The sequence below is a fragment of the Empidonax traillii genome, unplaced genomic scaffold (genome assembly GCF_003031625.1).
Source record: "Empidonax traillii isolate 1590-97213 ecotype Southwest subspecies unplaced genomic scaffold, ASM303162v1 scaffold520:size1094406, whole genome shotgun sequence".
Taxonomy (NCBI): domain Eukaryota; kingdom Metazoa; phylum Chordata; class Aves; order Passeriformes; family Tyrannidae; genus Empidonax; species Empidonax traillii.
In genome coordinates, this window is record NW_020955713.1 from 384,793 (window position 1) to 399,360 (window position 14,568).

The 14,568-nt window shown below is 44.4% G+C and overlaps 1 protein-coding gene across 4 annotated transcripts in view; it reads right to left on the minus strand.

Annotated features, from left to right (window-relative positions):
* Positions 1–14,568, minus strand: part of RABL6 (RAB, member RAS oncogene family like 6) — a 55,517-nt gene that overhangs the window by 31,679 nt on the left and 9,270 nt on the right. For all 4 annotated transcript variants that reach the window (XM_027896923.1, XM_027896919.1, XM_027896922.1 and 1 more), the window contains exons 3-7: positions 11,348–11,395; positions 5,013–5,065; positions 3,835–3,926; positions 2,819–2,959; positions 1,704–1,809 (exon numbers count right to left, since the gene is read on the minus strand). In XM_027896923.1, the coding sequence (XP_027752724.1) occupies positions 1,704–1,809; positions 2,819–2,959; positions 3,835–3,926; positions 5,013–5,065; positions 11,348–11,395 (440 nt within the window). The remainder of the gene's footprint in view (positions 1–1,703; positions 1,810–2,818; positions 2,960–3,834; positions 3,927–5,012; positions 5,066–11,347; positions 11,396–14,568) is intronic.

The following is a 14,568-nucleotide window of genomic DNA, read 5'->3' on the forward strand; positions in this document are numbered from 1 at the left end:
GGAATGACAGCCACAGGACAACCTCCTCAGGTCCCACCTTCTGTGCCGAGGTGCAAAGAACAGAGCACACATATTGATAAGTATGGCTTACATGTGCACATCCAAAACTCCCCTTGCACATTTTGGGAACTAAATTCTAAGGAGAAGTCTTCTCAGGTTTGTTTCTGCAGTGTTGGATTATTTAATTACATGAAAATCACAGGATGTGGGAGTCTAATTATGTGGCACTTGCACCTTCTGGGCTACTTCCAGTGGCACCCTGAGCTCACTGAGCAGAGGAACAAATGTGGGCTGCTCACCCCATTCCCTCATCTCTCCTAAGCAACCACCACTGGAATCTCTAAACAACTAAAGGTTAAATGAGATTTATTTTTTCTTTACCCTAAAGACAGCACATTTAGATGAAAGGTCCCCTAGGATTGACACCCTAAAGCTGCTTCCAAGCAAACCCAATACTACAATCGCTTCGGAATTTCTTGCTTATTACTTTGGCCAGGGAAAATCCTGGCATACACAGACTGTCCACAGTATCACCACGAGCAGCTTTCCAAAAAAACTCTGGCAGGAGGGCTGTGCTGATGGCTTTGTCTCTTATCAACATCTATCGGAGAAAAAAAAGGACACATCTACAAAAACAACAAAAGTAACCTGGGAACTGTTTCTGTGTGATTTCCACCAGACACCCCTTCACCAGTGGAGCTGAGGTTATAAACCCAAACATCTCACCAGCACCATGCTGGCAGATTTCAATCTTCTCCTCTGAGAAGCAAGTTGGATTTATACCTCAGATTTCTACAACTGCCCCCTAAAAAAATTATTGTCTGCCTTGTTTTACTGGGGTAATTAAATATTAATTAAATACTGGGGTATTAAATACATTCAATTCTCTTATCCTGGTTCTTTCTGCTCTGCAGCCTGAGGGCATGGTAACATCTACTAACATATTCCAGCTCCTTCTGAACTAGCATTCCAGTGGGGATTATTTGTACAGAAATACACACAGACACTTCAATTACTGGTAAAAGATAATCAACTGCCTATTGTTTTCCCATCCAACAGAAGACAACGACACAACATCACAGGTGCCCTCAGAAAGCATAAACTATTGATCCCAAAGGACCCCAGTAGGATCACCCCCAAAAGTGCCTCTTCTAAAGGTCTGCAGCTGAGAATCCCATCCTTCTCTGCCCATCTGCCTTTCCCTTCAGCCCTCCCAAGAATCCTCAATTATGAAAGAAATAAGAGATTGGATCTGTGTGCACAGGATCCAAGCAGATCCATTACCATTAGGGCAAAGACTTTCAGCAGGTTCAGTTCATGACCAAATCTCAGCTCATCTGAGTTTTAACTGAACAGAACTGAAATCCAAAGTTTAATAAATGTGTCTATGCAATATTTTTAACTTGGTAACTGCACCACTGGATGCCACTTTCATGTCAGTGTTACTCATTCCCTTGGAGCCTTTCTCCAGAAGTCAGCACTGGGAACTCAGCAGAGACATTCTCTCACAACCACAGACATGTTTACGTCACAGACAGCAATGTTCTGACGTAATTTTGCTATACTAACCCTAATAAAAACAAAAACCCACTCAGGATCCTTTAACACCAAAAGAAACCTCAAATACCAAATTTCTGCAATAGAGACAGTAAATACAATTTGTCCCACCCACCCAGCACATCAGGGCAATATCTCTGTCTTACCTGCAGCTGCAAGAAGGGGATGTTGAAGAATTTGTGCAGGTACTTGAGGCCAAAGCTGTTCTTCATGGAAGACTCAGCATAGCGGAAATAGGAGGAGCCAGGAGGCCTGTCCCAAGCAGAGAGAAGAACACTGTACCCAGGACAGACTGCACACACAGGGGCACTGCCTGAATGACACACCATGAGCAGCCCCACAGGCCAGCCCCCACCCCCAAATGTAGGCCAGTGGCTCATTCTGCCTGGGACTCGTTATTTTGAGTACAGTCAAAATTCCCGCTTTGTTCCCCCTGAAGGGTGGCAGAAAGTGGCTGTTGGTGTGTCACAGTGTCGTGTGCCTGCCAGGCTAAGAAATACTCTGTCAGGACACTGGGATGTTGGTTTCCTAAACTGGAGATTTACAGCTATACAAGTTTCTCATTTCTCAGTGACCATTTTGGTTTAAAACTCCAAACAGACTGACAAAAATCACATATAGAGATGAATCTGTAAAGAAATGATTACAGTACGGACGAAGTCTTAAAACTGACACCATTTCTGTGTGACTGACACAGGCATAAGCAAGTAAGAGATGAGGAAAATGAAAAAATTACCTTAAAGACATGAAAAAGGTACAGTCTACTGAATCTTGACCAACAAATAGTATTTTATACTACATTTCAGACCTCTGCATAAGGGAAATTCTTGTCTGGTTGGTGAGGGAAATGTATGACTTGGCTGTGCCCAGTAAGTGCTGTGTGGGGAAGCTCAGAGGTAGGGCAAGGAGACAGCTGCACCGCCTGGCTCTCCTGTAGCCGAATTACTCAGAGCAGAGAATAGTTGTGCCACAGGGAGAGGATTCTTTCACATGAGGACTATCCAGCAAAAAGATGACTTCTTGGGAACAGCACTTCAGAAAGGCACAGGCTGCCAGGCCCTCCCTGCTCTCCAGGAACACAGTAAACAATGTGCCCAGGGCAGGCTCCCGGATCGGAGCCCATCGTGTCAGCAGACACTGCTGCGGACACGGGGAGCCCAAAGCCAGGCCCTGGGGCAGGGGGTGCATGGGATGTGGATGTGAAACACGGTTACCTAAGGGTGATGTCAGCCCTGCTGCCCTGCCAGGTGACACATCTCACCTGTTCAGGTTGTCAATGAGGTCCCGCACGTCGCCGGGCAGGATGACCCGGTGCTCACCCATGTCCCGGTAATTCCCAAGCACACACACTGGAACATGGGTTGGTACTTTAGGAAGCTCCCTCAGAATATAGTTAAATGTCCTTCATCAGAGGAGAGAGAGAGAGAGAGAGAGAGAGGAAGATGAGTGGGAACATCCTTCTTTGACCAGTTTCATGAACAAATCATAGAGAAAAAAACCCAAAGAATGTTTTTTTCCGAAATTCTTCCCAGTCTGTGGCATCTTTGTCCCCTCAGAGAAACACATTAAGTTTCACTACGTTTGGATCATTCTTTATTCAAAAATAACTTGATAAGTTCAATAATCCACTTCCACCAGCAACCTCACATCTCCTACAGTAATGTTTCCCACAGTCCTGCAAAACTGTGTGGGGTCAGTAGAGGAAAAGTTTTCCCTCCTTTCAACTTCCCCCAGACTCTCTGACCAACACCAAACCTGTACAACATCAGCTTAAATATAAAGCAGGAGCTCTTATCCCCTCCTCTTTCCCCTCTGGTTTCCATATCTCCCTCATCCTCCTCAGCAGATGTGCAAAATGAACAGTTCCTTATTTCTGTGCATTAATGCAGCCCGGGGCCTCTAAATAATCCTTACTAATACCAGTCTTCTGGGAATTTCTCACTAGCATTCCCCTTTCCCTTGTGTTCTGGGGAGCAGGGATCTGTAATACGCACCTCACACCTGTGATAGCGCTAATTATCAAGCCTCAGCCAGCAGTGTATCAGCAATTGCAGCACACAACCTACTGGGACACTGCTTGTTTGGAACAAGCCCAGGAGAGGAGTTTATTAAAAGCTATGTCACAAGACAAAGCTTTTATTTTTAAGGGATACGAGCTTGCTTCAACTCATTAGGCTGGTTATCAGCTCTCAAATCCAACTGGGAATCTGAAAATCCAGAAGTAATTTGTTTTGCCAGACAAAGGAGAATCATGAGGTGCCACTGAAGGTCTCTTACCACTGCTTGGTGATGTCAAACATCATCACCACACCATTACAGTTCTTATAGACATCCAGGAACTCTGCATCCAAGGCCATTTCTGACTCTGCCTGAGGAAATAAAGGCAAAGAAGCAGTCAAGAACTTGATTTAACATAAGGCTTGGACAGAACACAACGGATACCGTGCTGAATAGGCAAATTTCCTAAAGAGGCAACCACTGTAAGGACTATCTGTGGATTTCACACCATCATTATTGAAATAAGATACCTGGTGGTTCCCAGCTTCCATTTCCCACAGGAGCAGCATGTGAAGCACCTGACAGTGTCTGACAGCACATGCTAAAACCCACCTCTGCCCTTTTTCCCCTGTGCTCCCAAATCCTGTGTTGGCAAGAGAACTCCATATAAGCTACAGGGTGGAGGACAGAAGGCACAACTCCCATTCCATCTCTTTGCTGACCCCAAATATTGACTGTACTCCTAAAGCTTCTGGTGTCCAAAGCCAGGAGGCAGTTTCTCCCGTGGAGGACTGACAGAATTTATTAGCACCTGATTGTCTTCTCATCATTTGGACTCTGCATGCTGCAAAGTCAAGCCAGTACTGGTCCCAACTCAGTCTCCTTAGCTCCTGCTGCAAGTTGGTGCCTCCTGAACAATGCTCACTCATTTCCCAAGTGGAAAACGTATCCATGTTTGCAAAGGAAGAAGCAGCTGTGGTATTTGTTCTCATTAAGGCTTTTTCCATAGGAGAGTATTTTAAGGAAAATTGTTCTCATCTGACCACACAGCCTGAGCAGCACTTGCACCAGTGAGAGGGTAACAGCCCAGCTCTGAGGTACAGCCAGGGCAGGGCATGGAGCAACTTCTTGAGGCCCCACATGAAGGCCCTGACAAAAGGACTTCGTGCCACTGCCCACGGGCAGAGAGGTGCAAAGCTGCTGAGCAAACACCTCAGCAGTGCAGTCACTTCCAAAGGACAGAATGGAAACCTGCAGGGAAGTTATGGTGAGGGCAGGGGAAGGGCTGACATGCACAGATCAAAGAGTGCAGAGCATCAGGGGTCCCACTGCCCCTCACCTGCCTGCCAGGCCAGTCTTAGAGCAGAAACAAATACAGAACTTGCTTTCCACAGACTAAAAGTGGACAAAAGGCCTCCCCCCCCAAGAGGTAGACCTCTGCATCCCAGGTGACTCACCTCCTGAGGGTCATTCTCCAGTTTCAAACCATCTCCTCGTTTTTTGCATTTTCCTTAAAAAGAATTGTAGAAGAAAAAATAAAGCATTACACTGGGCAGAGAACTGCAGGATGGGTCTGGGCAGGACCACAGCAGTTTGAACACAACCTTAAAGCAGATCCTACTTCTACTGTAAGCCTGGGGGATGAGAAGGGGTAGGACAGGCATGCCTTGTTGAGGAATCCAAGCTCCCCTGGTCAAGAATCCCAGGTAGTCTATTCAAAGATGCAGTAAGGATATCTGGGGTAGCTTAAACCATGCTCTTCACAGCATAAACCCCCAATGACTGAGTAACACAGGGTTTGGTGCACTCCTGGCCACAAAGGGAAGCTGCTTTGCTGCAGTTTTTGTTGTATCAGTGTTGAGGAAGTAAAAGCTCATAGGGCTGCTCTGACTGATGGCACAACTGCACGTGCAGCCTTCCTGAGACGCTGTGGTGCTGCTGTGCTGTCACTGACCTGAAGCAACAGGTCAGGTCATAAGTGTGACCTCAGAGCCCATCAGGTGCTTTGGGCTGCCTCCTAAGGAAAAAAGGGGTGGCAGGTGACTATGAGAATTTAACAGCCAAAAGACAGAACTTATGGAAGGGGAAATCCAAGTGAAATCAAATAAACTGTGGGATTGGGGCTGTGGAGACAGAGATGGCATACATGTGCTCCAAAGGCCAGAGACAGAGGGTTGGGGCTGGGCATCACCAGTGCAGGTGCAGAAAGGAAATCCTCCAGAGGCACCACCCAAAGCACACAGAAATAAGCCAGAAGACAGATACAACTCTGATCAAGCTCCCAGAAAAGTGCAAGAGGCAACAAGCTAAACACTTGGAGAAGATACTAGAAAACCACTCTAGAGACTTGCCCTGCAGTTCCACAGACATGGGTCCACCTGGAGGAATCTACAGGTTTCTCTCCAACTCATCTGCTTCCTCTAAGGTTAAAATCCAGCCCTGACAGTTAAAGGGTAGTCCCCTGAGACTTCTCCCTTTCCTTACAGCTTAGGGAAGCACTCGATAAGTTCACAAAGTGACATTTTAAACTACCACTGGCATTTAGCTCAGCACTTCCAGAAAAGGAGTGAGTGTTTTTAAACCTCAGGTCCCTGAAAATTTTGTGTTACATCAGTTATGCTCTAATCATGTTTCCAAATCTTACAGCCTGGAGTCACAGTAGACAGGTGTATCTGTACCATCAGCTGGTGTGGCCATCAGCTGACATAATTTTCTGGTGTAGACACCTGGCTCTAAGGATTGCCAGGAATCTCACTCAATATCTTCTGTCATCTACTGCCAAAGAGGTTTAGTTTGGACATACCATGAAAAAAATCTGTCCTCTTGCCTAAACTCTGTGTTCAGAATCTCCAGAGCTTTATCAGTGATAAGCACTGCACAGTGAAGAACCCTGCAACATCTGGAGTGATATTCTATAGATGCCAAATATCTCCCAGATGTTACTAACAGCAGTTGAGAGCTGCACTTCTGAATTAATTTTGTTCTGTATTTTCTTAGTTCAAATAAAGATGAGTTAACTAAATTATACTGGCACAGACCTGGGATTCCTTCTCATCATTTATAGAAATTCACTGCCTTGCTGACAACAGAAGGTGTTGGCAGCTCAGATGCACCTGCACAAACTCTCCCAGTGACTCTGTAAAAGGCTCTGCAACACTGAGGACCAAAATAGCTTCCACCAACTCTTCGACTCTGCTGAATCACATGGAACGATGACTTGTGGAATTCAGGGTTCTGCCTGATGTTGCCTGTGAAACAAAGTATTTGTTCTTCCTGCACACAGCTCAAGGGTAAACAGTTAGAAAATACAATTATTCAGGAAAGTTTTAATGCTGCAGGGTACAGCAGAGACTCTGATGGGTGCTTCTGCACATCACTGCAAAATGCTGCCCCACTCATGACATCTTACTGCTTGCATCTGAAAGTAGTAGCAATATTAATCCTGATCCTTCCTCAGTCAGGCAATGTGTTTCCCCGAGGGATCCAAGCACGGGCTCTGATTTCTCCCAGTGCAGCTGGAGGTGTGGGTTGTCTAGGCCATGCATGCCTTTTCCCACTTCAACTCATTTCAAGTCGGTGACATTCGTGTGGCTTCTCTAAATATCAAAGCATCGCTATTTCTGCAGTCGCTGCTAAGTGATGCTTTGCGTGACCTAAATTTCTAGGTATTAAAAGAGAAGCTCAAGCAACCACAAATACTCTCCATCATTCCTCCCATCCTGTCCACTCAAGGTGCCTGCCTAACCTGGGCACGCTTACAGTCAGTGCTTTGAGATGGAATATACGACCCACACACCTCTCCCTGGCCGTGGTTTTGAGTGTGGATCCAGAGGAATGAGTAATCTTCTCGCACACGGCTCATCAGTGCTGCAAAGGAGGTCACCTCAAAGGAGTCACAGAGCTGAGAAGCGCATGTGTGTACAGATTCATGCACAGCATCTATTTTTGGAACCAAAACTGCAGGATGAGCCAGATAGAGACAAAATGTACGCAGTGAAAAGATGCAATTCAGCCTGTAAAGGCAAGTGTGTGGTGAGAGTTGTGTGTTTGAGGTTGCACTGATGGGTAATGCAGGACCCTCAATCAGAAAACAAGGCTCTTTGAGCTGTGATGGCTCAGGTCCTCTCCCTGGAATGATGGCTGCTCCTTATTCACAATCTTAAGAGCAACACTGACACTAAATATCCCTGGCAGCAGAGCCCCAAAATCTATCCAACAGTTCTTACTGGTCACCAGAAGACTCAGGTCGTGATCAGCACCCACATCTCTGCATCTCTATGTGCCATCAGTTTTGGTGCAGGATAGCAAGGATTCAGTACAGCTTGCCAGCAAATGCTGTCCACAGTGCAAGGGAGCTGCTTCCCTTCACCAGTCAAAAATACACATCTGGAATATTTGCATCCCCTGTGTTATCTAACTTGGGATGTCTGAAAATAACAGAAGTATGAATTATGATCTTTCCTTCTTCTTGCAGCACACCTCTGGGAGGGAGAGGGGTGAAGGGCAGCAAGAAGGAAAGGAATCTCCAATACAAAGGAAAGAGCTCATGCTATTTTGTGGGCAACAGAAAAAAATATGATTTGATCCCTTCTGTTGTGTATGGGAAAATATGTGGGAACCAAACTGGCAGAAATTCCAAGACAGGAATTCACAACTGTTCCTGAATCACCTGTGTTCAAGCAGCTTCTCTGCATTCAGGATCTGTTACAGCTTTATGACCTGCAGTAGTTACACAACTTGCTGCAAAGCCAGAAAGATGAGTCAGGAGTGTGACTTTTGCTGAGAGAGATCTTTCCTGTGTTCTATCAGTTCCAAAGGCAGCAAAGGAGATGATATTTACTACACACGCTGCACAAAATTCAATACAACCCATAGCTGGGGGCAAGCTCAACTGGGTAAGATTTAACAAGCAGCATCCTTCCAGACATGAGCCCAGCTCCCTGAGCAGGCCACAGAGAATGCAGTAGGGACTCCAGTGAGTCTGAATATTGGAAAAACAGTATCCCAAAGAGTCAAGAACAAGCAAAGAGGAGCAGCATAGTCTGGTAGCTGCCATTCCCCTCTGCTTCACCACACTAACCAACTTCACAGCTTTTAAGCTTTCACAACAAACCTTCCTACACTTCTAAATTAACATCTGGATGCTAAATAAACAACACCAAGCTAAGTCACCGTCCAGGCAGGGCCAGCAGGGCTGCCTCCTGCATCCTAAAAGATTCTGGAGGGAAAACCCACCCTGCTGAACTAGCAAGGACAGGGAATACACTACTGGGGAGCACCAGGAGAAGCACCATTCAGGAAAACCACTGTTAACTTCAGAAATATACATTAAGTTTTCAGGGTGCAATTCCCTGAAATTCAAGGTGCAATTCCCTTCTGGAATTCCCCCCAGTCCCCTGTGACAAGCAGAATGGCAGCACTGCACAGCAGAGGAAATCCCAAAGCCGCTTGACTCAACTGAAGTTGAAAACTGCAGTTCATGGATACACCTGTTAGAGAGTCAAGCCATAATAACCCACTTCAGGGCTTTCAACACAGCTTCAAACATCTTCACTTAAATAGAGGTCTCCTAATTTCCTCCAGCAAGGCAATGGGGAAACACTGGTGAAAGAATTTCGCCTGTAAAACAACATTATGTTGAAATGCGTGTTCAGAACATGCATTTTTTGACAGTTTCAAATCCAGCCTGATAAATGCAGCGTTCTGCCCAAGTCTAAATATGCACATTAGCCAGGATCTGGTAAGCAAGGAAACAAAAGGAGGATTAGGTCTTGTCAGCACTATGCTACAGCAGCACTGGATACTTTACTACTGGAAGTCTACAGTCTAGTGTGGCTCTCACCCAAAGCATCGCGCAGGAGGATTTTTTGTCCTAAGCACACAGAAGGAAAATAAAAATGTCATGAATAACATTAATATGAAAGTTAGATATGAGCAAGCTCTTAATGGTTAATATGAACATTTTCCTAAAGTTGCACTTATCAGGAATCCACAATGCTATGGCAATAGGAAAGGATTTGATTTCGTTAACAACTTTTTACACTCCAGTGACTGAGCACAACTGATTGCAAAAAATACGGATCTGTTGTCCATAAGTAGGGATCTTAACAGAATGAGTTTTATTTCAAAAGGCTATAAAGTGGAGGGAAGAGAGAGAGTCCCTTGAGATTTCTAACACAGGCTTCGCTGTCAGAAATAAAAGCAGGATCAGAAGAGCTGTTATCAACATCTGCACGTATCACATCCCGTCTGCTTTGCCAGAAAAATTACAAGTCTCTAGTTGAGAAGATGACTGTGCTCAGAGAAGCTATTCACAGAAATAAATGCTGGAACCACATGATTCCCAAATTAACTATCTATCTATTCATACCAAAGCTGCAAGGCAGTGAGAACACAGATGTTTTGCTCAGATTCCAGCTTTTCACTTGTCATCCCATGATCCAAAAGCCAAACCGTAATCAGACTGACTTCAGCAGTAACTCTGGCCTAGGCTAGGTTTTGTCTATACTGTGAAAACTGGGGCTTAAACCAATAGGAAGATAAAGTACCCAGGATTTTCATTTAAAGTTCCTGGCTCAATTTTGCCCTGAAGGCTCCATTATGCATCTGAACTAGAGCTGCCACCTCTAATTACTTTTCTGTTTTTACTATTTTGAATACAATTCAGCTAATTGCTCCCTTTCCCACTCCCTACTGTATTTATCACCTTAGTTTTGGTGTACTGAGTGTAAGTGGCACAGGTGGTGCAGCAGGGGTGGTGCCCCTCGTGTGACAGAATGGATTCCAGCCATGGCTGCAGGAAAGGCAGCACCAGACGAACCAGCAAAGTTCAAGTTTCGATGACTGTGGTCAACAGATTTGACAGATAGAAACACCAACCAAGGAGCATAAGCCACAGAGCAACAGCTACTCACCTGTACAGCTGCTTTCCTGACCATACTCACACTGAACCAGGAGCCTGACTGGTACCAAATGCCTCTTAAAAGCCAAACAACATCTGCATTTGGGGCTACAGAACGGGCTGTTGAGATTTACATCTGAACCCCAACCCCTCCCAGGAAGAGATCACACTGCATATCCCAGTTTGCACTGCAGCCAGTCTGCATCTTCACAGATGGTTTGGGGTTTGGTTTTACTTTTTATAAAATAGAAGTTCATACTCTGACAAAAATTGAAAACTAATGAAAAATGTATTTACACACCATAATGCTATCCTTGGCTAGGTGTTTACAATAGGTTTTGGATATTGCATTTTCTGTCCTAAGTGAATTTAAGTAATTGGCTTCTCTTTCATCCTTTCCCCCTGCAGGCACTACCCACTGCAGATAAAATAGATACTGTTTTATCCATTTAACAATAGCATGCCTTCATAAAAACAGTTCAACAAGAACTTTCATAACCAGAAAAAAGAACTTGGAACCAGTCTAAACATAGAGCAAACTATAAAGGGGAGAAAGTAAAGTTTATTCTAAAGCTCAGAGAATCTGAATACACTGAGCACCAGGCTACTTCATCTATCATGGGCACATGGAACAACTGCTTCTGAACAGTGGGTTTGATCAGTAGATTCCAGATCAGATCAGATTCTAGATAATGGGCTCTTAGCATAGGACACTCACCTCTCCTTTCCATATTTTTTCAGGAAGTAATATCTATGCACTTGAAAAAAGTTAAGTAGAGATGTTTTTTTCAAAGTAGAAGTAAGTAGGTATTTCTATATCCCATGTAAGTTTTTAATTAAAATTGAGAAAGAACAATGAATCTCCATCAGAAAAGAAGTTATAAATCTTACCTTTGTCAACTACATCCCATACTTCAACTTTCACAATATCATCAGTGGCTGGAAGAAAAATAAGAACACAAAGGATTAGAAGAAGGTTTCAATGTTATGTCCATCACTCAATGCTCACCAGAGAGAGCCCAACCCAAGCCAACATGGTGAAAGCAGCACAGCAATGTCAAAAGCAAAGCAAATCCTGTGTGAGAAGAAAACCCAATCAGAATAAGAAGGCTGTGTGCTGTTGAAGGCCCAAGCTGTCAACCAAATCCATGCTATCTAAAGAACTTCCTAAAGATTCTTAGTCACATAAGTGATGGCTGGATTTCCCTGATGGGTCATGTCAGATTTGAAGCATGTTGTAAGTATTTTGTGTGGATTCTTTTCATAACATACAGAGCTTTCCATAGCCCTTCAAAAATGATAAAAATTTGATGCTGAGGATAAAGTCTGCTCTATCAGCAAGATGTACAACTGAAAAAAGGAAAATACACATTTAAGGAAGATCAACCTTACTAAGTAGCATTTCCAGGTAAATGTGACAGCCCTGCAGCTACCAGAAACATATTTCCTCTGCACATTTCCAGGGCATTTTGTGAAAAATAAGGTCTCACTAGCACTGAAACTGCAGTATCAATAAATTACAAGCAGCAACACAAGCATATATTTGAGTTGCTAAAATCTGAAGCAAGACATGCAAAATTCTAACTCCAGTGACTGGCTCTGATAGTACAGACAGCAGTTTCACTTTTGGGTGGCATGAGGGACAGGCAGCTCTGACAGAATCCAAATAAGAAGTCTGATCTTCAGGAAGTTGTTCCAAGAAACAGCTGCTTTTTGGAAATGTTATAGGTTTCAAAGCAAAAGCTTGTACTTGGAGCAGCTCTGAACATAAAGCAATGGATTTGGAGGATAATGTCTCAGAGTAGAAAATAATCTCATAGGATGGCATGAGAGTTTAGCTAAGTGTCACTGTCAAACCAGGAAAAATTTTCTCTACAGAATTTTAACTTACATGCTTCAAAATACTGTAAAAACAGATTATGAATAAAGGAAAATTTTGATCCTCTGCTTCTGGAGAAAGATTGTTTTTTACATTTATGCATGACAAAATCAGCTCTGTTTTCCTTCCAGTAACTTTCACTTATCTCCCCTGTGCCAGCTGGCAGTGGGCACTGCACACACAGGAGACTCCCCTCAGGTCAGCCAAGCCGGTGCCTCGCAGGACTGAAAAGCACACGGGTGTACAGCAGCCTGCAGTCTGAAAACTTCTGCTCAGAACACTGCACTCCCCAAATTAATTCTGTCCCTGAACATTCCCACACACCATCAAGCCAGGTACAGCTATTAGTCATTCCCCTGGCACCCAATTGAGCCAGCTCCTCACCCGCAGGCATTGGCACTGCAAGGAGCTGTCCCTGTGCCCTGGACTGCTCACCCTGTGGGTGCTGGGACACAGACCAGCTAGTGGAGGTCTGTCCCAAATTCCTGCCCTGCAGATGATAAGGCAATCCTGGTGCCTTTCCACAATCAAGACTTGCTGCAAAAGAGTAGATGTTTGCCTTTTCCAGATGCCAGATTTTGCAGGGGCTCAGGAGGAGCCCAGGAAGCTACTTGCTCTTTCCAGCAGTGCCAGGTGAAGCTATACATCACACTAACAAGGGGCTCCAGGTGAGATGCCGGAACCCCAGTTCAGAGAAGTGAGCCCTTGTGGTGACAGGCAGTGTTCTCCCATGAGGTGACCCAGTGCTTGGCAGTGGGACTTTGCTCCCGAGCTCCAGAGCTCTCCACCTCCTTATCAGGAGCCAAACACACCTTCAGTTTTGATTTGCTGGCTGCTGAGTGATTCCTGCAGTACTGACACCCTGCTGAGCAGGCAGCTGGGAAGCTGAACTTCCTGACCCCCACACACCTGCTCAACATCCCTTTTGTCTGAGGGGAAGGTTGGAATTTCTCAAAGAAAATGAGGTTCTGCACGAGATCCAAGAAAACCAAAACTGTATTTCCACATGCTACTGCTAGCTCACAGCCAGGAAGCTCTTCCTTTTCCTCATTAGTGTCACTCCTGATGATCCTGATCATGAAAGAGGGTAATTGCTTTAGTGCTGCTGTGTTGGCTTTGGTGTGTGACTCATGCCCAGCAGCATCTCACTTGAACTGGCTCTGGAAGGGATGTTGCAGTAAAAACAGAGCCAGTTCATCCTTTCAGCTCCTTAACTTGGATTAGCACAAACCATGATCAAACCACCACAAAGATCTGTTCTCAGCTGCTATTTGGCCACGTACTCCAGAGCACACCAAACACTGCTTTCCCAGAAAACGGTGCAGAGCTGTGAGAAGACTCCAATTGCAAGAACACTCATTTAAAAATAAGAATCGTCAGATTATGGGTGGGTTCATCACCAGGAACTCGCAAGCCCTCAGGCATTTTTACTCTCCTGCAATGACAAGATTCACTCCATTTGCTCTGGATCACAAATCCTACAGCGCAGGACAGCTCTGCCATCCCTCACTCCCACCCATAAAGCATTCAAAAGATTTGAACAAAACTATTTGCCAATGTTTATTTCAGCCATCATTTCTGAGTCTGCCAGAGAATAAAACTGGTGACTAGCATAATCTAAAAAAGTGTTCCTTAGGGTCAGGAACGGGTAACTCCTTACTTGAATAAAAAAATTACAAAAATCCATTACAATTGGCACAGAAAAGCAACTTTGTTCATTCTGCATGGGAAGAAGCAACTCAAATTCCGCTACCTATTAATTCCCCCGGTATAAAATTTCTGAAGGTGCTACATTCCACATCTAAAATGTCATTCTTCTAAGACCAGGCAATGTAAGAATCCTTCAGTATTTGACAGCAGTTTAATTAACATCTATAAATATTTGCTGCCAACTACTTCATAATATTTATTCAAGGTAGCTTGAGAGCATGATCACAGGAAAAACAAACTTTATTTTTCCTTTACTGATTAACTTGGCCAATGGGGCAGGAATTACATCTGAGCCAACTACTCTGAGGGCCCACATCACCTGTCTCGGATGGAAAGTTCTCATAGCAGGAAACAGATCTTACAGTATCTTTTAAAATGGGGCTTACTTTTTAAAACAAGTATTAAGAAGCTGAGTAGAGAATTTCCCATACTACTGGAAATTATTACTAAGACAATAGCACAGTGTTTTACAATGCTAAAGAAACACAAATGAAAGGCACAATTTCAGGTACAGCCTTCCAGG